Source organism: Melozone crissalis, unplaced genomic scaffold, assembly GCF_028551555.1.
Source record: "Melozone crissalis strain CALT ecotype California unplaced genomic scaffold, PUWL_Pcris_2 ptg000057l_1, whole genome shotgun sequence".
NCBI lineage: Eukaryota > Metazoa > Chordata > Aves > Passeriformes > Passerellidae > Melozone > Melozone crissalis.
In genome coordinates, this window is record NW_026535835.1 from 10,293,649 (window position 1) to 10,319,817 (window position 26,169).

At 41.3% G+C, this 26,169-nt stretch overlaps 1 protein-coding gene across 8 annotated transcripts in view; it reads right to left on the reverse strand.

Moving 5' to 3' along the window:
* BCAS3 (BCAS3 microtubule associated cell migration factor) overlaps window positions 1-26,169 on the reverse strand; it is a 296,812-nt gene that overhangs the window by 264,236 nt on the left and 6,407 nt on the right. For all 8 annotated transcript variants that reach the window (XM_054287013.1, XM_054287006.1, XM_054287007.1 and 5 more), the window contains exons 5-7: window positions 26,020-26,126; window positions 17,632-17,713; window positions 10,756-10,828 (exon numbers count right to left, since the gene is read on the reverse strand). In XM_054287013.1, coding sequence (XP_054142988.1) covers window positions 10,756-10,828; window positions 17,632-17,713; window positions 26,020-26,126 — 262 coding nt within the window. The remainder of the gene's footprint in view (window positions 1-10,755; window positions 10,829-17,631; window positions 17,714-26,019; window positions 26,127-26,169) is intronic.

A 26,169-nucleotide genomic window follows, 5' to 3' on the forward strand; every position in this document is an offset into this window, starting at 1 on the left:
ACCGTGGCAGAAAAGCTCTGTGCAAAATGTTTGCACAGAGACAAACACACCACCCAGAACACTCGTGCTTTTTAAACAGAAAAAAAAAATTAAAACGAAAAGAGTGATGGAATCAACGCGAGGCTGATTTTTCTGTGCCTTGAAGGCTTTGATTTATCAAGGGTGGATTTTCCTCCTCTCTGCCACACGATGAACATCCCACTCAAAGAGAGATGGACCCAGTGACAGGCTGGTCTCATGAGTCTAGAAAGGAAAAAAAAAGAGCTTGGAGGTGTAAAACTGAAATAAAACTTTTGCTGGGAAAGCTGCCCTGTACGAAATATTCTTTACATGGGGATTTTCCAGTCAATTGAGGCCTTTAATAAAATCTCTGGCCAATATCACTGCACTTTATACCACCTTCACAAAGTTTCTTTAAAGCCCAGCCTAAAGCACAGACTTGTTTTTATTAATTACCTTTGGTGCCTTTAAGAGGAGACAAAAATATTAAAACTTACACTGAAATCCTATTTAAAGTAACAGTTCAAGATAATCTCTTACTAGGCCCAGCTTTAACAACCTGCAGGAGTAAAAAAAAAAAAAAATAGAATTTGCTGTAAATATTAGGTTGCTAAGAGCCTGAACTGGAATATAATTTCCAAACTTGTAGAGACAACAGGTGAGAGAAAAGTGACAGCAATTGCAAGGAACTGGCTGCTCAAGGTATACCCAAAGGATTGGCACAGTAAATTATTCCACAAAGTTGGGTTTGTTTTTTTTAGTTATACTCTAAAAAGCATCAAATCTACCAATAAATTGCTGGTTAAAAAGCTATTTCCGTGTGGGCATGAGGAGGATGCTGACAGTGACCCAAGTTTTTAATCAGCAGGAGTGCTTACAATTCTCCTGTTCCACCTCTCTGGTGCTTCACAGAAGGGGAAGAGAAGCAAAACAAAACCAGAGCACAGAGTTAATTAATTGAATATTGGAAAAATTCCTGCCTGAACCTTTACACTGGAAAGTTGAAGCATGAGATTTGATTATGATCTTTGTAGCAATATTAGGAACGTGGTGAGACCACAAAGGCAATTCTGTTCTCCTCAAGGGCCCTGAAGAAGGTTTGCCCAGATTAACAGATTTCAATTCTGGAAGGATCATCTTCTCTTTCCAGGCCATGCACAAAATGTCCCAGAAGCTCAAAGAAATTATTTTTTACCAAGCAACCTAATCTTGTCTTAAAAGACTTTGACCAACAATGAGTCCTCTATTTTTATGGTGAGTGGTTCCAACATTTTGATCCTTCTATTTTTATGAAATTACTTCTTAGTGCCTGACAGAATTGGTGCATATTCTGCTTTTTGGCTTCTGTGTCTCTGTCAAGGACATAAAAAAGGCTCATTGCCCTCAGTTACCTTTTGTCAGTAACCCCCCAGAGCAGTCCAGGCACCAAGAAAGTGAAAAATACTTTTGAGCCTGAAGTTGTAAGGTTTGTTTTCCAGGCCTAAACTCCTCTAAGCCCTCCTCAGCAGGGCAATTCTCCCCTTCTTTCTTTCTGAGGGATGCACACCAGAATGAAAACTTTAAAAAAACAATAAATTCAGTTATTTCTTTCTAAACACCACTGCAGAAAGAGCTTTCATTAGGACTTTCATCATCTACAGGCTCTCCGCATCCCATCTTTTCACAATAAAAAACTCCACTCGGTAAGTAATTTTCTAATTTATGGTACTTAATAGATTCATTCAAAATCAGTAAAAGCAGCACAAAATTTCTCAGAAAGTGACACTTCCCCCAAAATGTGTGTGCAGCACTGAATCACAAAGCAGCAGAGAAATTTTAAGTGCACCACAAATTGCAAAAAGCATGGAAACACTTATTTCTAAATAAGAAAAACCTGTACCAACCTTAGACACACATTACTAAATCTAATCCTGGAAATACAAGGGAGTTATTTGATACAGCACTAAAATACATGTGTTAAACACCAGCAGATACAAACTTCACCTTTGCATCTTCCTCAAATGGTTTGATCAAGTCTATTGGCCCAGAAAAAAAATTCACCTTATCTGTGTACTTCACCAAAAATATTTTTATTGCTTGCCCATGACACAAAAAATCACCAAGCCTGCAGAAATCATTTTGTAACAGGTAAAATGAGTCAGGGTTCAGGCTTAGGAATCTCCTGTTTTCTCATCAGAAGGAATAATTTTATTTCTGTTAGCTCATCACTGAGGCATTCCTTCACAGGGCAGGGTCTAAGTGTACCTGGAATGACCCAGGAAGGTCTGGCTGAAGGATTGATTGAGGGATGGGTTGAAGGATTGGTTTCTGCCTCCTGAATAACTCTGGCCATGGTCTGTGAGAGAACCTGAGACTCCTCAGTGACTTTTTCATTTCTGAGTACTTTCAACAACCATTACCCCACTGCTGTTCCATGAAACCAACAGCTCCTTCACTTCCCATCTACAGCTGAGGTGTCAGACATCAATTGGGGGGGAAAATTTAAAACTGGGTTTTTGCAAATATTGATTATTGCAACAGATTCTATGAGAGAAAATAAGAGGGGAATCCTTAAAAATATCAAATAGCAACCTACAAATTCCTGATTTTGGCAGCTCCTCCCACATCCAGCAGCACATAACATGCTTTGACTGTTGTGCTCTCTCTGCTATCCCTCACCTTCATCATCAGAAGATTCTTTCTGGGTTTGAGGGGGTTTTATGGGGTTTGTTTTTACATTTCAGAGCTGAGGAGAGCCCAGAGCCACCTCGGTGTCCCCAGCATGTGGCACTCCCGCCATGGAGTGTAAAACCCAGCACAAGCCGCCTCCTCAGCTGTGCCTGTGCAGGGAGAGCCGGGTGTGACACACTTTCCACTGCAGTGACACGTGCCACATGTTCCTGAGCAGAGCTGTCCCATCACATTGCCACTGCGTAATGCAGGCAGATTAGTGACAGCTCCTCAGATCTGTCTGTCTGCTTGGCCGTGGCTATCACTGAGGGGAACGTACAGCTGGAGCTCCACTTGAGAATCAGGATTATTTTTTCTGGTATATTCTAGACTAGATTTTGCTTGTTTGTAGCCAACCAAGCTTTTTATACACAATTTATGAACCTGCACTGGCTGGTTGATCATCCTATGAACACGCACAAAAGCGAACACATTTCTGTAAATCTTTGCTTATGTTCACGAAGATTAAGTTCTGACAGAATACAACTGCATTTATCAAACCTCTATCATACCACTAATATTTCTGTGATCAGCTGATTAAGCCACAATCTGATGTGTTTTCCCCAAAAAATACAAAATTAAAGAGTTGTCTTGCCCTTCCTACTCTCAAATGAAGCAGAACTCACCACTAAAATAAATGCACATAATTTGTATTGCAGTAAGAGCCCCACAGATCTCCAAGATCATGCAAGATGGACCAAAATCAAAAATGTAGCAATTTTTGCATAATAAAGAGACAGCCACACATCACAGCTTAAGAGGAAAAGATCACATTTCTGGGAGCACAGCTCTGAGAACAAATTGATGCTGAAATATCTCAGCTCCAGCCAAATTCCACCAAGCACATGCAGAACCCAAACTGAGCATTTTGTGGAGCCACTTACAGCCTCAGCTAGATGCAGATTTTTTAAAGTGCCAGTATTTCTAACACTCCAAAGCAATATCAGAGCTTTTTTCTTTGTTCTGAGGCATTTGTACTGACAGAATTTCTTGACTAATGGTGTATGAGAAGACAGCACAGTTAACACACGTTGCAGCTGATTATTTAAGCATATATACAATTATTGTATATATCTGAGGCACATTCCTCCTCAACTTATGAGCATCAGAATACCCACCTCATGTGGGACTGCACATTCAACAACCAGCACTGAAAAATTTTCCTGCTACCGCTAAAACCTTTATGAAGGACCAAATATTTCATCCTGTTGGTTCTTGTAACCCATTTCTTTCCATTTCAGGCTCATTTTTTCCCCTTTTCCATGCTCTCCCCTCATGATTCACGCACCTCACAGGCCCCTCGGCCTCTCCCCTCAGCACCAACAAAGGCCGCGCTAAGCCAGCGGCTCCAGGCTGCCCTCAGAACCACTCTGGGGCTTCACCACTAAGCACAAAACCTTGCCCTGACCTGTCTAAACTAAAATTCTTTTGCCCTCGGTGTCATTAACGGCGTAAGAAACCCGTGGGGTTGTGCAACACTTCATCACCTCGGCATTAGGCAGCCGCTGCCGGCAGTTGCGTGACGGAGATCATTAGAAGATGTCTGTCAGCTGCACAGGACTCTGCTAAATCTTCATTGTTTATATGCCAGTTTATGGCTCAAATGACAATTTCTGAGGAGCTTGAAAACAATGCTGATTCCAAGAAATAATTAGAGGGTTTTAGAGTGCGTATGACTGAAGCTGAGCAGGAATGAGCTCAGATGTTCTGGTTAAAGCACTTGAAAAGCGCTCTGAACAGCAAAGCTGCTCTGAGGTTCTGGTCAAATCAGGTAGGCCAGAATTTCCCCAAGTGCCCATTAATTATATGTTCTTAGGTATTTCTAACTCTTTTTTATGACTTGAATCACAGACCACGTTCTACAGATGTGCAGAGTTCTCACCGTAGCTGAACTCAGCAAAAGTTGGGCTGAAATGATGAAATAATACTTGAAAATAATTACTTGTAGAGCCCCACGAGCAGCAAAAGGAATATTCTGCTTTTCCTTAAATTGGTCTTAAAGCTGAAATCCTCCATTGAATTGCTTAACATCAAAAACAAACTTCAGGTTATTTTATATTCTTTCTCTCAATGAAGACAACGATGCAGCCACCTCCTCTACTGGAGCACTTTTCATTAAATTTGGAGGAATTTCCTAGTTAAAGGTGGCTGATATTCCCAGGAGGAATTACAATTGCTAAGGAAAGGCATACAGCAACACAGCATTCTTCCCAGAGAGTCACCTGATGCTGAAATGGGAGATGAAGTTCTTCCAATTGTGCAGGCAAAATTGATTAAAATGTTGTGTTATTTTATTATTGCCTCACTGTAAAATATTACCATTAAAATGTTCTATTAATAATTTGAATCACCATTAATTTTAAAAATAAGTCTCTGAGCAGCCATCCAAAAATGCATGAAGGGTCTCCTCAGGTGGTATTCTCATACATTACCTAGTCAGAATTAAAAGAAAGAAGGCATTAAGGAAGATCTTTTTTTAAGCACATGACTTAATGCTTTTTCACAAAGCAGGAGCCTTCTAAATCTCTAGTTTGAATTACTGAAGAAATATTCACTGAGTTATAAATTGAAATTTGCAAAATTGAAATTTAAAGCTAAGATACATTCATTCTGCTAAAAAAAAAACAACCTAAAGAAAAATAATAATTATATCAGATTTTTTTAATTGTATTTTGTTTTTTCCTCTAATGTGGAGATTTAAAAGGAGCTCATCCATATATGAATGGTTGAGCTCAGTTAACTCCCATGATATTTTGTCTGTATATTAAACATTTTTGAAGAAAGGAAAGGAAAAGCACAGGAAGGACTTGAGAGAGCCCATGGTAAGGGAGAAAATGGCACTCAGTAACAGATGCAAAGTTCAAATACTGCCAAGTTGTAGGGAATGACTCGAGTGGCAGCAGTTGTGTAACAACACAGAAACAGGGGCTGGAAGTTGAAGCAGTTTGCAATCAGCTGCTCCAACTACGAGCAAGAAGTGACTGCACTTGTTCAGGAAAAAACAGATTCAAGAGCATCCTCTGTGAACCCACTGGGATCTGATGGCTTTAAGAGTCCTCAAGAAAAGAGAACGACTTCAATCACCCTGAAATTTCTGCTTTCCAATGTCCTTTAAATCCTTCCTACACTACAGAACACAGGAATAACCCTAAAACATACAAGAAAAGAAAATATAATCCTCAACTGCTCTCCGGCTCTGTCCCGTTGATTTATAACAGTTATTTCTAAGACAGACAAAAACACACAGATGCAAACAATTACTCTATTTTTGTAGGCAACAAGTGAGGTGGGTGGTAACTGAGAAATTTTGAAAAATCCTGTCACAATATTCCATTTTTTCTGAAGTAACCCTCAGCACACAACAAACGCTCGCCACATCAGAGACTTTCCAGGGCCTGAAGGGCCACTTTGATTCCAGCCCGCTGCAGGCATTAGTGGGGACGTAATTAGGGTAAAAAGTTCAACCACAGTTCCATGTCTAGAGTGCTGCCAGAAATAAATTTCCTCTCATTCACTGGTTTCTACTGTACCCTCCCTGAGAAACATATTGAAAACACATTTATCTTTGTAGAGTTTGTTCCTCTTCTAATTAACTTTATAGCGTTTACAGTATTTAATAATTTAAAGTGGAATTTAAAGTGGCCCTGGAAGTGGCAGCCCTGCCTGTAATGGTGCTGTGCATTATCTTTTCCCTGTGGTGCTTCTTTTGACAAGTTACTGGGGGCAGCTTTGTGCTCCAGCTGGTTTTATCTGGACTTCCTTCCCTCCATCCTTCCCATCCCTTCATCCCCTCCCTGCATCACTACACACAAAGGGGTTGGAGCAGCAGTAAAACAAAACTCAGCTCAGAAATCTGCTGTCCCAAACCTCCACTGCATCCCAAGGATGCCTTGGAAAAGGTTCATCTTTTTACAGCTTCATAAATCAAAGCTTTAGAAGGTCAAAACTACCCATGGTTCTCACCAGCTGGTCAAGGTTTGACCCCAAATACTCATTTTCTCCCAGTTTTGATCCAAGATTAACAGTTTATTATAGTTCAAAGGTTATTTTTTACTCTAGGTTCACTGAGACAAACATTCGGAGTATCAGAGGAACTCCAGAGCTTTCCTGCCCTTGGTATTTACACATGGAAACACCACCTTATTCCATTAAAGCTCCATCTCCTGGCATTGGAATCCATGAGAAAATTCACAGAATTACCAGCAAACATCACTTCAACATTACAAAAAAGTACATTTTTATAATCACAGAATTAAGTTCTAAGAAAAAATGAAGAGCCCTTTTTAAGATGGAGATTCTATCTTTAGCACACCAAAAGGAATTTAAACTACTTTATTCCTGCCTCTCTCAGGATCTTAAAAGCCACCACACAACCTGCTAAGGCTAAACTGAATTTTCCCAAAAGAAATCAGAGAGGAAAATGTTTTTCATCTGCTGGAAGGGAAGGAAGTGTTTGCAAGGCAGCTGCCACCACACAGCTCTGCAGATAATGAGGCTTTGCAGTTATCAGCAGCACAAGAACCTCTGGGACTCAAATCCCCAAAGGTAACAGAAATGAGAGAGTTTTGCCCAACTTTAGAGATCTTATTGTACTTTTTAGAACATAATGATTAAATTAAATTTGCTTTCTAGGCTTGAGAGTCTTCACAAAACCTGAGTTTTGCAGAGTCTTCAATAAAAGCCCACAAATACTTCACAAACTTCATGAAATCTAATTTCACAGTGCCCAACACAATTGAAAATCACAGCCACGTGGCCCAGGCCACTTTTCTGTGCGATTTCAGAAAACAAAGTGCATTTTCTATCTGCAGTGAGCACAACCTTTGCACCATGGCAGGGCTGAGCCAGGTGAGCCCTCACCAACACCACAAGGAAAAAAACAGAGGAAATTTCTGGAATTTCAGGGCAGTCCAGAAAGAGCTCCCCTGAGCAGTGTCTGGGAACAAAAACTTCATTCACCAGAGCTCATTTCCTCCTCCTGGGTGATCACTGCAGGGGCTTTGCTGTTTGTGTCTGACAATTCATCTCTCAGCCAGCTCATCTGAAGCACTAAAAGTTACAGACACCTGGAGTGGACACTGGAATTTAGCACTGCCCAGTGATCTGCCAGACCCAGACCAGGCTCACATGACTCTGAAATATTAATTGAGAGAATATTAATGCTTTAATTGTGCTGTTACTCATGGGAAGCTGCTTCCTAAACCTGAGCACTCCCACAAACACATTCCTGAGCTGAAGCTGAGTTAGGGTTAGCAGGATTTCATCTACAATAGCCCTGAGAATAAAGCACACGCTTCCTGAAAATCTGCTGTCAATTGATTTGCCTTGTAAACAGATCAGCAGGAGAAAAAAATGCTGGCTAGCCAAAGTTACACATTTTGTTTGCTCCAACTACTCCTCCTTCTTTAATTTACCCTAATTTCCTCTCTCCTCCCATGATTAATAAAGATTACCTCTTGCTTCTCATGCCCTTGAATGACCTCCATCCAATTCTTCGAGTCATCCAAAATTTTCCACCGCTTGATAGCATCAAACTCATTCATCTTTCTAAAAATATAAACTGAAACACCAGCACAGGCTAGAGGCTGCTGAAGGGGCCATTCCTGAGCTGCACTGTCCCCAAAGGCCTCAAACTCTTACATTTTAATCATCTATTACTGATGGTTTAATTAGTTACACCTGCAGCATCAGCTGATTATCATACAGTCTATGTGAGATTATGGCATTTTCTGCTAATCTTTTAGCAAAATGATTTGGCTGTTCGGACACAGGACAAGGGATCCAAAATATCAAATGTTTTTTGTAAGGATGGCTTAGAGATCCAGATCTGCAGAAAGGCTTTAGGAGCATGTGGTGACTTCACAAGGGCTCTGCCTTCCCTGCCCCCTCGTCCTTCATGTGCTTTTATTTCCCTCCTAGATTGGTCTTTTTGATTATTTTCAGCTTTCTTGTTACCTGCATTATCTACTGAAGGGCAAATTTGCAATCACTCTATTTATTCTCACCTGTTTTTTTAATAACCTGAATTAAAACAGAATTATACTGGTTGGTTTCCCTTTCAACTTCTCCATTAGTTAAACTGAAGTATTTATTTAACATTTACATTTGAACAGAACAAAGGTAATGTATTTTGGACCTCTCTGGTGTATTTGAAAGTGTTTTTAAAGATCCAGTCTGTTCCAAAGTATGGCTTAAACAACCCATGTGGGGAAAATAGAGATATCTTAATGTTTCACCACCTAGGAAATGCATTCATGTGCACCAAACCCATCCATTAACTCTGTGTGTCTATAAAGATTTGTTTGTCTTATCACCAGGAACAAGCAGGCATGTCTTTACAACCCTCCACAACCCCAACATTTAGTCAGATATCCTTTCTTTTTTGGTTTTCCTTTTAATTTGCAAATCTGTAATCTAAGACTGAAGCTGACTGAACCAACCTCTAAACCAGCAGGGAAATACCAGCCAAAAACCACAATCTGTTTCCCATTTCTGTGTCAGGACTGCATCTTTTGGGGGGCTGTGAAAACAATTGTTTTGAAAAGATTATACAGTGAATCACAGACTGGTTTGGGTTGGAAAGGGACCCTTAAAAATCATCCAGGCCAACCCCCCTGTGAAACATTTCAGTCATTTTACTAGCTGGAAAAATGTGATTTTAAAATACAAAAATGTGTGTACCAGAAACCAGATATGAGGCAAAAGTTCCATCTTGTTGATGAGTATGAAATGATCACATACAACAACAGAAAACAAAATCTATTAGCAGGAAATTCATCTGGGAGTTAATTAATAATGGTAACAAAGAATGATTTAGAAATTACAATATTATGAAGTTGAAAACACATGAGGGGCTTTTTTCTGAGGAAAGCAACACTGCCCAGAATCTTTGAATTATTTTCCATTAACAGGAATACAACAACACAAATAAAATAATTATCTTCAGGGTTTGCTCATTTCTCAGGTACCTCAGCTTCTAAAACAAGACTGTAAGGAAGATTTTTACTAAACCAACACATCCTTTACATATAAATACACTAATTGGATAAAGACAGAGCAGTATTGGCACCTCTAATTTATAAATAGTTATACTTACAGGGCAGAGAAGAAAAGGAGAAAAATCACCATAAACCAGTTTTTGCAAGTTGTAAATACATAAAGAAAAAATTCACTTCTCTGTCTTATGTGGATTTTAATTCAAACATTTAAGGCAGGTAATATTAAAATTGCAATTTAACACAGCCACACCAGAGAAAGGTAAAGATTTGACAGTTCCTCCTTCACACACACAGTGATTATTTCTTAATTGAAAAAGGTGTGGCACAAAATTAGTCTTACAACTGTAAGAAGATTTACTTCAGCTGCTCAGCCATTAAATGGCTGTGTAGAGGATTACTCCTGAAAAGCAAATATTTTCCTGTAGGTAGAGATATAAATCCTGTGCATTGTCTGAATCAAACACTAAATATCTCAAGGGCCTCTTTTATAAGAGCAGTGATACAACAGCTCTGGAGAGAGCACAAAACAAGAGTGTAAACTGATTTTTGTAACTCAAGGAAGGAGGTTTAACGTGTATTTTGCTAACACATGTGTATTAATACAGTGTGTGGCTGCAACAATGAAACGCTTGGTATTTGTAATTCATTTGCTGCTTGAAAAATTGCTTTTTAAGACACAGAGATTGCTTTAAACACTTCACAATAATAATTCTGACCTGGCTTAATATCAGAAAAGGTTAATCATAAAGTTGTGATACCACTGAGAATAAAATACCTCTTTATTTATTTTATATCAATACCTCTTTATTTATTTTATATATCTCTTTATTTAAATACCTCTTTAAATACCTCTTTATTTATTTTATATCAAGAGTGTCTTTTTCATTCCTTTCCAAAAGCTTAAGTCATAGGAAAATATATGTTGACACACCAAAAAAAAATAGTTTAAAGCCACATCCCAGTGTTATCTCATGAAGAAAAAAGGAACAAAGTTTAAAGATGGCAATACAATTTCTATATTCCTTTTACCCACAGAAAACATTCTTACCCAGAAGACCCAATGCTTTTGCACACACCAAGCAGAGGCCTCTTCTCAGCAAAATTATCACATTTCTGAGCACCTGGCAAGAGGGAAAACAAAAGAAAAGAAAAAGCAAATCACCACGTGCTGTTTGTACAGTTTCCAAGTTCAGCTTGGGGCCCAGTATTCTGAATATAACACAGAACTCCCAGCTTGTGCAAGATAAGGGACAGAAATTCAAATCACAGGCAGAGCTGGGAGAGAGATGAAAATGAGAAACGACACAAGCACAAAACATGGCCAGGCTTTGGGAGGGATTTTCTCTTCATCCCACCAGGGCTGGGGTTCTGTCACTGAAACAAGTGGTTCTTGCTCACTTTTCTCTGTTTTTTAGGAATTTCTCTGCAGCTCTGTCTGGGTTCACACCTTGGTTTCCAGTTTGCAGAAATGGAACCAGGAGTGCCAAGCTCAGAGCAGCCCCTGCCCTGTGCCCAAGCAAACAGGAGATGAAACCCAAACCACATCAATCTGTTCCACCAGCAGGAGATCTGAACCTTTAAAGAAAACAACCTCCAAGTGGAACCGCAGCTCCTACAGCACATCCCATCCCCTGCCAGGGCTGCTGAGCCCAGCAGGGCTGGTTTGGGCCAGGCTGGGCCAGCTGTGCCTGCCCTGGGACCCTGTCCTGCCCCAGTGCCACCAGCCTGGCACTGGGACCCTGTCCTGCCCCAGTGCCACCAGCCTGGCACTGGGACCCTGTCCCACACCAGAGCCACCAGCCTGGCACTGGGACCCTGTCCCACACCAGAGCCACCAGCCTGGCACTGGGACCTTGTCCTACACCAGTGCCACCAGCCTGGCACTGGGACCCTGTCCCACACCAGAGCCACCAGTCTGGCACTGGGACCTTGTCCTACACCAGTGCCACCAGCCTGGCACTGGGACCCTGTCCCACACCAGAGCCACCAGTCTGGCACTGGGACCTTGTCCTACACCAGTGCCACCAGCCTGGCACTGGCATCCTGTCCCACCCCAGTGCCACCAGCCTGGCATTGGAACCCTGTCCCACACCTGTCCCCCCAGCCTGGCACTGGGACCTTGTCCTACACCAGTGCCACCAGCCTGGCATTGGAACCCTGTCCCACACCTGTCCCACACCAGCCTGGCACTGGCATCCTGTCCCACCCCAGTGCCACCAGCCTGGCACTGGGACCCTGTCCCACACCTGTCCCACACCAGCCTGGCACTGGGATCCAGCCCTGGCACTGGGATCCAGCCCTGCTGTGCCCCCAGGCTCACTCACACCTCCACCCCAGCACAACCAGACTGTTAAAGACGCCAACACTTCTTAAAATGGGGTTTTAAGAGTTTGGAGAGCTTTGCTTTATTGCTGTGTAAACAGAAATAAAACTGAAATTGAGTTTTTAAAGAAAAGAAAAAAATCTCACTTCTGCTTGTGAACAACGTTTAACTGAATTCCAGGGTATGTTTCTGCCCAACTTAAATAACAAAGTAACAACCAGTACCAACACTACTAACTTTCCTCCATTTTCTTTCAACCTTTGCCTTTTTCATTATCTATCTATAGGTCTGCACATGTGTAGTGAATAATGGAATTTTTTTCTCTCCATTATACACCAAACCCTTTGATCTCTAAAGAAAATTAGTGATATAATCTGCTCAAAATTTAAATCTTGAATAGTCCTGTACAGAACTAAATCATTTATTCAGAAAGGCACAACAATTAACAATATACATTTTGACATAGCAGACTGTTAATTATTAATGACTCAGGTACATGCATTTAATTTGTAACAAACACTGCTGAGTCCTCTCAACTGTATCAGGAAAAATCTTCCCTCCTACACCTTTGGGTATTTATAAAGTCAAATGGATCCCATCAATAACTCCACCATCAACAATAGCTTTACAAATAACCTAAACCCGCCAGATGGATTTTCCTTTTATTCCTATTATTCCAAGCTCTTTGGTGAGTCAAACCTGTACTGTATGTACTGACCTGGAAATTGAGAAATGAAACATAAAAGTCTTCTTAAGAGTCTGGCAACCCATTTGTTTCCCTCAATGCAGGTAACAGATGAGTTCCATTTGTTCTGCTCCCAGCACCAGGGTGAAATGCTGACTACCAGCACTGCTGACACTGATTCAAGTGCAGCCAGGATTTCACCTGAAGGATTTAACTCTACTTTTTTCCTTCTTTTTTCACTAGGATATATTAGAGACACAAATTCAGGTGTTTATTTATGGTCTAATTTAATGACGAGGAAGGGGAGAGTAGGAGGAAAAATGTGGGGGGGAGTCAGGGAATCAAGTGCCCAAAATCCAAAGCAATGCCAGATTTAATACCCACAGCACAGATCTGCAAAATTTCTGCAATAGGTGCTTAAACTTCTGATTTCTGTCTATAATGACTCGAGTCTCTCAATTTTAAAAAATCCATTTCCTACTCCAGTACTTTCAGAATGTAAATATTAATAGTGCAGGAAAGGATCATTACTGGAGGCCCCTGAGGGCATTAAATCAGGTTAATAGCTGTCCCATCCACGAGATTGCACAGTGACATGTGTTGGGCTCTAATGGAGGCAGGAGCCTCTCCCAGGTCTGGGGTGGCATTTAATCCCCCAAGTTCTGCTGGATTAATTTTCATTTGTAAAATTGTGTTTATTTGCATGTGCGAGGCGCTGACGTGGCACACACCTGCTGCACACACAGTGTTTAACAAAATTGAAATGAAAAACAGCTCTCTAAATCCCCCCAAATACAAAAAGTATTGAAATCCTGTTGCAAAGTCTCTTTCTTAAACTCCTTTTATTCTAAATCCTTTTAACTCTGTCATATAACACTACAGCATTTATAAAATGCTGGAAATCCTGACAAATCACACAATTAAAGTAATGAAAACTGCCCCTCCTGCCAACAAGGCACCACCTTATCTACAGCTCCATTTAGCTAAATGATAGGTTGGGTTTTTTAAAAACCTCACTTCAGTTAGTGTGCTTAAAATTGAAAAAAAAAAAAAAAAAAGGAGGGGAAAAAATCTCTCTGAGGCTAAATGAAATTCCATACAAATCAACATTTAGAAGTTTATGGAGTCAAAAGGTTACCCACACTAAGCTCAAAGCAGCTTAGAGCCTGTCCTGCTGATGAAACTGTGAATTGGGAGCCCAGGGCCTGCTAAGGCCACCCAATAATGCCAATAAAAAGAGAGACAGCAGCACCCAAAGCAGCACATCTTGGTGCACAATGAAAAGGGAGCCCAGAGGATGGCACGGGAACTCAAAGCTGCCCAGAACTCTGGGGATGCCCCTGGTTTGCCACCAGGAGGACACAGCTGGGTGAATTTCACACTCTGACCTATTTAGCAGTGCTCAGAGGCACCGTGTGTGGATTGTCCTGGTGTGTAATTCCACTGATCAGTCCCATTTCATAATGAGTGCTGCTCCTGCTCCACTGAACCCCTCTCATTCCCATCCTTTCCTTGGAAATCTTGTGGCATTCATGGTCCTGCAGCAGTACCTGGGAGTGCCCCAGGCTGGAATTCCCACTCAGCCCAGCAGGGTGAAGGTTTCAGGTGCACTGGTCTAAAGCACCAGAAAACAATGAAATAATGAATTTATTTCATTTATGGTGTGATGAGGAAACACAGGTCAGGCCAAAGCTTCAAAGAAATTGGGATTTTACAGTGTTGCACCCCAAAATTCTCCCCTGTGATCTCTCTAAAAGAGACTGGCTTGGAGAATTCCAGTCTGCAATTTCTATAATCCACAGCCATTGCCATTCATTATCCCAAAACTCAGGCACACACCTGCACAAGCAGCCCAAACCCTGCTTGTCCATCCAGCAGGGCCAGCCCCTCCACCACACAGAACCTGGGATCATTTTGGCCTTTTTGGGGATTTCAAACCACTGAGCCACCCAAGTGGCTGAACATACCCAAACCTCACATCTGCCTTCCTTTAGAAAGCAACCCAAATATTAAAACTCTTTAAGTGTACCTGCACATAAAGCTGAGTCAGCTTTTGAGGTTCCAATCTGAATTTTACCAACATCAGAGATGGGAGCAGTGGAGAACAGGGATAAATCTGCTGCAATATGTCAACTCTCAATGGGTTTTAGTACCTCTAAATTCTTTCTATTTCCTTTTTTTATTTGCTTTTTCCCCTCACTTAAAAGTCAATTTGAGTGAACAGTCAAATTCACTGAGAGATGTCGGGCTATTATATCATCTTTCTGCAAGCAGCATAATCTAGAAAATGGCAATAAATTAATTCAGCTGGCTCGAGGAATTTATTTTCATAATGCTGAGACATGGAAATAGGTTTTACAGACAACCACTGATGTAAACTTCACCACAGCAGCCTGTCACCCCTGTGAGCAGGAACTGCCACACACAGAGCTGCTCTCTGCCTTTCTGAATCTCTTGATTGATTTTTAAACTTGACAAATGGGACAGCACAAGGCAAAGCAGGTATTTGGCCAGGGGCTGGTAAAATGACCTGGGATAAGTAATAAAAAATGGGAGATTGTAGCACTGACTTCCTTCAGAAAGCATCAATATTCTGATTTTGTAGGTGAAAGAACCACAAAGGTAACTGAAATAAATGTATCACTGCCTCAGCACTGACAGAAAATCCAGACCTGGACACACAGAAACAACCCCAACCCCAGCCCAGCCCCAGATGTGCAAGTGGAGAAGAGCCACAGATGGCTCAGGGGGATTCCAGCTCAGAATTCCTGTCCCTCAGACTGCCAGAGTCCAGACTGAGATGTTCTCATGGTCTAAACATGAGCTCTGCAAGCCCAAAATCTGCTCACAGTGCAAAGCCTCGGTCTCCAAAATCACCACATATATTGTGAACTGCACAGAATAATTAAAGCCCTGCCTAATGAGGGCCCTGGTAGGTGTGACCTGACCACGCAGAGGGGCTGATACCTGGAGGGTTTAGCATTATTTACAGAAATCCCTCCATTTCTCATGGCCATCTGCTCCAGGCTGCTGAGCAGGACACCAAAGTGATGCAGGAGAGCTGGGTCAGGCCAGGCTGGGCGGCTCAGAGCAGAACAGAGCAGAGCAGAGCAGGGCAGGGCCAGCTTCTCTGGGTGCCTCAGAGCAGAACAGAGCAGAATAGAGCTGGGCTAGCCCAGGTTGGGTGGCTCAGAACAGAACAGAGCAGGGCAGGGCCAGCTTCTCTGGGTGCCTCAGAGCAGGGCACAGATGCCAATCCCAGCAGTTCCAGGCACTGCCCAGGCTCCTGCTGCCAGCAGCACCCAGGAGCTGCTGCAGGAGATGCCCTGCATGAAATAACCCCTCTGAAACAAGGCTGCATTATGCCACGAGGCACACCACGAGGCAGAGGATCTAACATCAAAGGGCTGCAGGTTTTTAATGAAATAGTTGACAAACTATTAAGTTCTGCTGCTGTAAAGTCACCAAGTTAAAGCCATGAGCTTTCCTTTCACACCTGGGAATGAGCTGCTTATCACCAGCTCAGATCTGTTTCTAGGAACGTGCCAAATCCATCCACCAGGAGACTCCTATTTTCAATAATTCCCTTTTTACAGCTTTACAGTAAAACAGTGTTTGAGCCTGCTGATGGTAATCAGCTTCTCCTTTACAAATTCCTTTTATTTCGTTCAGAATCATTAAAGCTCATGAGTTAGTTATCTCAGGCCTCTTATTACAGCTTTACTTTTATCTGATTCCAGATACTGGTCAATGATACATTCATGTACTTTTAATCAAAGATTTATTTAAACCAAGCCATGTAAAAAGAGACCAAAACATGTTTTTAAAAGGTTTGGTTTAATTTAATATGAGTTAATTTAAATAGTTTTCTAATGTAGCAACTATCATTGTCAGATGCTAAATATATGGAATTTAGGGGCAGAAAGACAATAACTGCTTGAAGGAGTTCATGAGTGTGATTTACTTGATTAAAAAATCAAAACTTGCTTTAATACCAGAAAAAAACAGAACTCCCAGGTTCTTCAATTAATTTACTTCATTTCCATTTCCACTTCTCTTTCTCCTTTTTTTTCCTTCTAAAGAGGAGGGGGCACAGACATCCATCACTCAGAGACACAAATAACAGCAGCTCACTGGGAATTATGCAGGGTTCCAGTAAATGGAATAAAGGAACAACAGGCTTGGAAAGTATTTCACTCGAAGTTACTTTAACCTGTAACAGTTACACAGCCACACTTACTTTGTATATTCCTCTGCTTAGGAGATCACCAAAACAATATGTAATATGTCCATCAAACAGTCTTCATTTACTTTCTTTGAAACACACAAAATCAGTACAATTTACTAGGAATAATTTAAATAATAAGATTTTAGGCTGTATTTTTTGAGTTCATTTATTAATTCATAAAATAATTACTAGAAATTCTAGCCCAGCATAGTCCCCAAACACCTTGGTCATACTAGAAATACATTCTTTTTGTCCACAAAGTAAAAAAATCAATTTAATTTAAACTCAAACAGTTCTTTCAGAAATCAAGAATTAGATTGGGTTTGGATAGAACAGAGTAATTTTTTTAGAGGAATTTGCTTGTTTATGGACATTTGCTTAGATTTTGCAGCAAGTTCTTTTCAAGGTTAACTCAGCTTCTGGAAGAATCCTGTTAAATGAAGCAGCTTGGTTTAGAATTTGATGAAATGTTATTTAAGCAGAGGCAGAGAGGAGCTACATTCAAGGGATGATAAAATGCAAACCACTGAAAGGGTCGAAGTCAGTAAAGTTAATATAAAACAAGGAGAAACTGAACAAACCAGAAGCCAGTGGCACCCCAAAACACAAACCCTGTTTTGTTGGTTTAACTGGAGGGGATGAGCAGAGTTTTTAGAGAGTTCTGTGAAGGGTTTGGGGCTGTACTCACTGATCTGAGGAGCTGGCAGGATCCGAGCAGCTCGAACCGGCCCGTGGCGCACCGAGAACAGCTCCTGGGCCTCCCCACTGATCTGCAAGGGCCAAAAAACAACTTACACCTGCAAAAATACATCTCTTCAATGGCTAAAATACATCCATTCAATGGCTAAAATACATCTCTTCAGTGGCTAAAAATACATCTCTTCAATGGCTAAAAACACACCTCTTCAATGGCTAAAAAGGTAGGTAGAAAGGCATTTTTGGGAGGTATATTGGTAACACTCTGCCTAAGAAACAGAACAGCTTCTGAGCCTCCCCACTGATCTGCAAAGGCCAAAAACCAACAAACACCTGCAAAAATACATCTATTTAATGGCTAAAATTGCATCTATTTAATGGCTAAAAATACATTTATTTAATGGCTAAAAATACATCTCTTCAATGGCTAAAAGGGTAGGTAGAAAGGCATTGTAGAGAGGTACATTGGTAACACTCTGCCTAAGCAACCACTGCCATTTCTACAATTGAAAATACAAACATAAGAAGTCTTGAATTAACTGTTCATGACCACACAGGTTTTGGAAGGAGCAAGACTTGAAGCTGATCAAAATTCACCAAAGTTCATCCCACGTTTCACATGGTTCTAAAGGAAAATGCCAGCTCACCAGAAATCAGTCAAGAATGGCAAACACGGCTGGAAAAAGTGGGAGAATTTCATATATTGGTTCATTTCAAACTCACCAGGTGTGAAAATCATGTTTAAAAATTGGTGGTCAGGCTACTTAAGCCTGTCACTGATGGCAATGTTGAAAAGATTAAACCAGAAGCAGCTCAGATGAATTTCCAGACTTCCTGCAATGGTCACTCAATGTATTTTCATAAGTGCCTGGAAATGGATCCGATATGGAACGTCAAGCTGCAGGAAAATGGCAAACATTATGGAGCTCATTTCCAGCTAACCAACAACTTAAAACAGATGTAATGAGCCTCAGAACACGGCCAAGGCTGGCATCAAGTTTTGCCAAACAAGCAGCTTACAATATCAGAAGAGAACATGATTTGGAATAAGGTTCTTAGGAATCAATAAACTATAAATTCAAGTGAACTTTTGGAAATGTCATTTTATGGTTGTTTCCATTTCTTTCTGCACTTCAGCTCACACGTCCAAAAAAGTTAAAATACTCCTACTGTTTGAGCAGCAAATCCCAAGTACAGGACTCCAGGCTCTCAGCTTACATCCACTCCTGCCTGGTTATTTATTATCACTGCTCTAGGTCATGGGGGAGAATAAAACCCACCCTATGAAGCACAATTATAAATAAAATTACTTTGAAAATACCATTTACTACAGAACTAAGCCACCTTTCTGCACACAATACAGAGAACTGCTGCTTCTCCCTGTTAAGCCTGGAATTACACACAAGCTGCACAAATGTGGGGAAACAACATTTTAAGCCATTTTAGCCCAGCAGTTTATCAATTAAAATCACTGTTAATGACATCAACTCACTAAAGGTTTGCTGATGGCTTTTATCTGATCATGAGTTTGGAGTGCAGTGTGGGGATAAAATGGATGAAAACATCTGTATCCAGAAAAAACAGCTCAGGAAAATGTAGAGCACAGCTAAGCAGAAAATGAGGAAAATTAAAGAGGGGCAGAGTAACAAAGAGATTTCAGAAATTAAGACAGCAGCACGTTCTCTGTCCACAGGAACACAGCAGCTCTATGCAAAGGGAAAGGAGGAAATGGAAAAGAAGAAAAATAGAAGGTTTGGGAACTATTATTCTTGGCAATTAAAGGTTTTCCCCCCAAACCATGCAAATGCTGTTTCACACGTGCGTGCACATCTCTGTGGAATGAAAACACGAGGCAAAGGAACCAGCACCACAAAGGTAAGGAAGGAGTGATTCCCATAAAATATCCAAACAGCTCAGACACCTCCCTCTCCTTTTGAACCCTGCCAGCAAGCAGCCCCAGCTCCAACCTACTTCAAACAGAGCTCCAGTCCCCAAAGGAGGACACACTGAGAGGGCCAAACCTTCCTGACTCAGGTTCTGCTCTTAAATATCCTGAACTCCAGGAGAATGTTTATCCAGCCTGGGGTGCCAAGACCTGGTGGAGCTTAAACCTGAGACTTGCAGAGAAAAGCTGGAAATGTCCAAATGCAAATGAAGTTTGTTTGTGCTGAAGCATTTCACATGGAAATGCCAGCCCAGCTCTTCTCATGCATACAATGCAGTAACTTTTGAATAATTAATATTCGTTATTTAAAGATAATTTATTATTTCATACTGGGGGGAGATTACAGAAAGTGAGGTTAAATGGAGTAACAAAAGGCACAGGATCCAACAGTGACTAAAAATGAGATTACAGGTATTTAGCCCCTGTTTTGAGAGCACTGTGGGTTAACAGGTCCTCTGCTCAGTCCCTGCAGCATTCTAAACCATGGAATGGTTTGGGTTCAGCCTCTACAGCCCAAGTGCTCAGCATTTGCTGACTCCTGGGAGCTAAAAAGGATCAAATCTGAAGATACATCCCCACTGGCGGCTTTGTAATGAAAATACACGATGCCACCCAACCACCAGCATCTCACTGTAAAGAAAATTCAAATCCTCTGACAGGCACAAAATAAAGTTTCCAACAAATCTGGATGTGACACTACACCACTGATCACATTAAAACACTAATATTTAATCCAGCAGAGTTTCACACAGTATCAGCTTTTTCAGGGGATTTAAGCTGTGTGTCCTTAACTGTCCTGCTGAGCCAGGGACTCATGGAAGACACTGCATCCTGTGCCTGCCATGAATTAGTGAGAGCTTGGCTGCTCCTTGGTTTGCTTGGCACTGAAAAATGCATCAGGGCTTCGAGTTCAAGATTTTCTTTGAATTCCAATTAACTTCTTTCAAACACCAGCAGCTTGTGCTGCTTGCAGTCTCATAAACCCCTGAATTAACTGTGGTCAATTTAATGCCCTTCATTTATCTATGGATAAAACTTCATTGCTGAGGTCACATTTGGTGGTGTTTGCAGGGTCTGAGGATGAGGGAAGAGATGAGAATGTGACTCCATGTTTCAGAAGGCTTGATTTATTATTTTATGATATATATTATATTAAAACTTTACTAAAAAAATAGGAGAAAGAATTTAATCAGAAGGCTGGCTAAGAACAGAAAAAGAATAACAAAGGTTTGTGAGTGACAGAAACTGTGTTGTGATTTGCCATTAATTAGAAACAACCACGTGAGACCAATCACAGATCCACCTGTTGCAGATAATCATTGTTCACAGTTTGTTCCTGAGGCCTCTCAGCTTCTCAGGAGGAAAAACCCTAAGGAAAGGATTTTTCATAAAATATCATGGCTACAGTCCCACAGATCCAATCTGCCTGCAAACACCTCCTGGGGGCACAGAGATGGTGTGGCCTGATCTTCTGCCACTCCCTTATCTCAGTTTATCCCCTGGGAATGGGACACTCACCCAGCAGGAACCCAAATGGGACCAGGAGCTGCCCATGGAGGGGACAGGGGGTCAGCTGTGGGCTGGGAACCCCCAGCCAAAGGCTCCACATCCCCTTACCAGCCCCTGGAGCTCCACAGTCTCACATGCACAGACAAAACACAAATAGAGCTCATGAATTGAAAACAGAGCTCTAAATTCTTCAAAAAGCACCTGTGAGCAGCGAGGCTGTGGCTGCCATTCTGGATTGCATCCAGCTAAGTAGCAAGTCCCCGTGGCAGCTCTCAGAGCTCTTAAAAGTTTTTCTTTCCCATTCCAAAAGCCAAGAATATTTCCAAACAGGTTTCAAGAATTGGATATTAAGCTGTAAAAGCAGCTTCAGGTACTGGTTGCAGGGAAGAGGGAATCCAAAATGAGGGCTCCAAGCTGCTCTGGTAGAACATCTCAGCTTTCCCAAAACCTGGCATCAAGCACAACCCCCAGACCTACAGGGAAGGCTGGAAGTGAAGGATTCAAACCCCGAAAAAAGGCTTCATTAAAGGAGGAAGAAAAATCTTCTTCTTCACTTAAGAGATCTTAAATTACTGCTCAGAACATGACAGCCCAGGAGTCTGCAGCACTGGGTCGTTTCTGATGGCATTGTTTGGAGCACACCAGTTTGCAGCCATTAAAAAAAACTGAACAAAGGAAGTTTTGCTCACACCAAGGACAAGTAACAGTTTCCAACCAGAGAAAATGGTTTTCACATGAGGAAAAAAAAATTAAAACAAAAAAAAAGCCAAACATATACCAAAGTGAAATGAAATGGAGTTTGGAACTCAAGGCTTGAACTACTGTGCAAATATAGAAATGGAAACTGGGGAATGTACAACAGGAAAAGGGAATCTAACAAGAAAAGGGATCTGGAGGTTGTTTTAAATAATCTCATGTATGTTTTATACATTAAGATATCATGATATGATGTTATAATATGATAATAAGCAATTGATAGATATCACCACCAAATATTGCAGCATTTGGATTAAAGGCAACTTCCAGTCACGCTGCTGCTGAGAAAGTAAGGAAGGACTGGAAGCAAATGAACAAATTGTATCACTTTAGTTTAGAAATTCTCTCAGCTTTTCCATTCAAATTTCTTTTCTGTAATTATCTAAAGATTGTGAGAGTTTAGATGCCCAAGGAATATTACTCTAGTAACATGAGGATGAAGTTGCACCTAGTGCTTTACATTATGGCAGTGCTAATGGAATCAGAAGTTTTATAAAACCACATTTCTGGCACACTGGTGCCTCTTCAGTGTAAAATCCCAAAGCCTTCACAAATGATTTGCATAGAAGTTCTGCAAAGTCCTCAGACATTTTCCAGGGTCACTAGGTCAGGTCCTTACTCCATTTTTCTGAGTGCACATGCCAGTGGTTCCCTATGGGAAGAGGCTTGGACAGAGGAAGGATTGCACCTTGGGATAAGTTTCTAATTGTCACTTTAAGATGATTTTTCTACCTCTGAAACTCCCAGCCTACCATGAAAAACAAAACCAACGTGCATTCCCTGGACAGGAACACCCAGAACAGACACTTGGAAACCACATCAGGCAGGAACCAGCTCCAGTTGCCTCTGAAACACCAAACTGGGAGCAAGGCACAAAACAAACTCCAAACCAAACGCACAACTCCAGTGCACCACTATCAACCAGGAACTCCCAGTGCATCCCCAGATCCCTCCCCACTCAGCCAGGAGTATTTCAAGGCCACTTTTAACCTTCCCACCCCCGTTTGGAGAGCAGAGATCAAAGCCCAGCCCTGTGGATGGACACCTTGTGCTGCACTTGGCTCCCCCAAACACCACCCCGGCCCTTTGAAGCCTCCCTAATGGGATCTCCCATCCTGCAAATCACACTTTTGTGCTCCAAAGCTCTTCCTCCGAGGAGATGGCGATGGGAAAGCTCTCTCAGCTCCAGAGAGGTGTGGGCAAGGCCGTGCAGCACCATTAGCAGGAGTGTGGGCTTAGGAGCTGTCATAAACACTTCATAATCACTCACACACAACCCCTGCTGCCTGCAACACGTTATTAAGTGCTGAATAGAGGGCCAATTGTAGGAATAAAAAAGCACAATGCTACAGATAATGACTTTCCTGAGGAGATTTGCACATAAATGTCAGATTGTTGCTTTTGCAGATTAAGCTGGAGAATGCAGAGTTGGTTATTTTTTTTTCCTTAGCTGGAATAACATTGCTTAATTACAAGCTAAATAATCAGTGGGGCCAAGAAGGAAGGTTTGTGTAATAGCAAAGGGCACAAAAAAGTGTTGCCAAATAAGCTCTTAAATATTAAGTCAATCACAGAGCTGCCAGGTTTTATTGTGCTCAGGCTAAGCAAGGGGGGAAAACACAAAGGAGAAGCAACAATGTGGAAAACCCCTTCCAGTTTATGAAAAACCCCTCCAGTTTATAAAAAAACCCTTCCAGTTTATGAAAACCCTCTCCAGTTTATGTTCCCTCTAAATGTGTTGGATACACAAATCCTGCTCTGCAAAAATATTTAAAGCTGATGTTAAAGATCATTTTTCTGTGAAAATCTGCACTGACAGAGGAGCCATTCCAACACTCCCACAGTGTCCAGGTCCAGGCTGCACCTCCCTGGCTGAGCTCTCAGGATTTCACAGAATATCCAAATAAAGGGCTGCTAAAATGATGCAATATCCCCACAGCTGACATCCTGAAGGTGCACGGTAAAATATTTCCACATTTGGCATTTTCTCAATTTCATTGCACTTCCCCCCTGCTCATACTTCTGCAAAGGTTGAACAACACTAAGAGAAGCTGTCCTGCAATTTAATTTTTGTTATTTTTCCTGATATAGCAAATACTATCAAAAGCTAGCAATGATGAAGAAGTGAAACACATTGGGGAAAAAAAATACAGCCTGGTTGTATGGTCCTACTAAAAAGAAGGCAAAATCAGGTACTCCATGGCCTAACTTGTGGCTCATTTGGACACAAGGAAGGGGAAAAAAGGGAAATAAAAAGATATAAAGAAAAATTAAGACATCTATCCATGGCAGATAAAACATCTATCCTTTTTTAGCAGAAAACACAGGTTCATCCGGATAAAAACATTTCAGCTGGGTAAAACGGGGTGTTTTGGTAGGATAATTGAGCTCCAGCCGCTGTGATGCTCAGGGTAGGGTAATTAATTAATTAATTAATGATTGATGAGGCGGCGCTGCCGCTCTTAGCCCGGTGTCCCAGCGCCCCCGTGTGGGCGCTTCGTGTAACGCACCGCGACAGAAAATCCCATTTTTGGCTGAAATGTTCCCAAGTTTCAGTTAAAGTTCCTAAATTTTAATAAGCAGTGACAAAATACTGGAATTTAGCGAGGTATATTCGGTCTCACTCCATTTCTGTTAAACATTCCTTCAAGCACAAAACCTCATCAGCTGATTTCCTCATTTGTGCTAACGAGATGCAATCATGAGGATAATAAGATGCAACAAAGAAGGGGAAAGCCCTACGACACCCATAAACTCAATTAAACTGAACTTTTGCTGTAGAAATTAACATTATTTTCTAAGCTGCTGGTATATAAACACATGTCCTGCACAGCTAACCAGAAAGTCGTAAAATGTACACATTTTTTTAAAAAACAATGCATCTTACAAAGGGAAAGAACTCCATCCTCTCTGCTTTATCCTGAAGGATAAGGTGTTATGAGCAATTTTGCTTTTTTAAGTTCAGAATTTTATGACCTTCTGTATTCAACTTTATTCTCTCATTTTGAGCAGTTTGGGGGGAATTCCCCAAATGAAGACCACGTGCCCAAAAACCACTGTGCAACACAAGCCAGGGCGTGGGGATGGCAGCATGAAATCAAAACCACGTGCACACAGAGGCCTTCAGCAAATTAAAATTGCAAATGATGGCCATGACAAACATGTGATTGTAAAATACTATAAATACTGTCATACTGGAGCTCCTGGGACAAACAAATCCTGTTGGTGTTTTAAAATCCTTACTCTTTTCTGTTAAAAAAAATCCAGTTTTATTTTGGGGCTAGAAACGATTCCAGAATGGCAAACAAGGGTTTTTTTTAAACCCTTATTCTTTTCTTTTTTGGATTTTATTTTTTATTGTTATTTTATTCTTACTCTATTCTTTTTTGGATTTTATTTTTTAAAAAATAAAATCCAATTTTGTTTGGGGGCTAGAAACTATTCCAGAACGGCAAACGCTGCTCCCAGTTTGAGTCTGGAAATGGACTGGAGTTCCTGGGACAAACAAATCCTGTTGGTGTTTTTAAACCCTTATTCTTTTCTGTTAAAAAAACAAAATCCAGTTTTGTTTTGGGTTTATTAATTACTCCAGAATGGCAAACACTGCTCCCAGTTTGAGTCTGGAAATGGATTTAGCAGAAATAAATGTGTAAAAAGCCCTCAAAAACCTGCAGGTACATGAACTGAAGTGTTTGAGCTGTGCTCAGGATTATCTGAAGATAAGCACATTACACACAACCCCTGAGACATTGGTGGGAAGTGTTGGCTCTTTCCATCAAATGGGAGAAATTCAAGGGAAAATATTAAAATTGGAACACGAGACTGACAGAGAGAAGGAGAAGGAAGGAGGGGAGAGCTCTGCACTCACAGGAATGCTCCAATGGGAGAAATTCAAGGGAAAATATTAAAATTGGAACACAAAACTGAGAGAGAAAAGGAGAAGGAAGGAGGGTGAGCTCTGCACTCACAGGAATGCTTCAATGGGAGAAATTTAAGGTAAAATATTAAAGTTGGAACACAAAACTCATAGAGAGAAGGAGAAGGAAGGAGGGGAGAGCTCTGCACTCACAGGTATTTCTCCAATGGGAGAAATTCAATGTAAAATATTAAAGCTGGAACACAAAACTGGCAGAGAGAAGGAGAAGGAAGGAGGGCGAGCTCTGCACTCACAGGAATGCTCCAGACTTGCATCCCATCACTGTAGCCAATCATCAGCAGCAGCGGGGGCTCATTCCCAGTGCTGTGGATCTCATGGAATTCCATATTCCTGGAGGTATCTGAAGGACATTTCAACAGCAAAACCACATTAGAAGTCAGGAT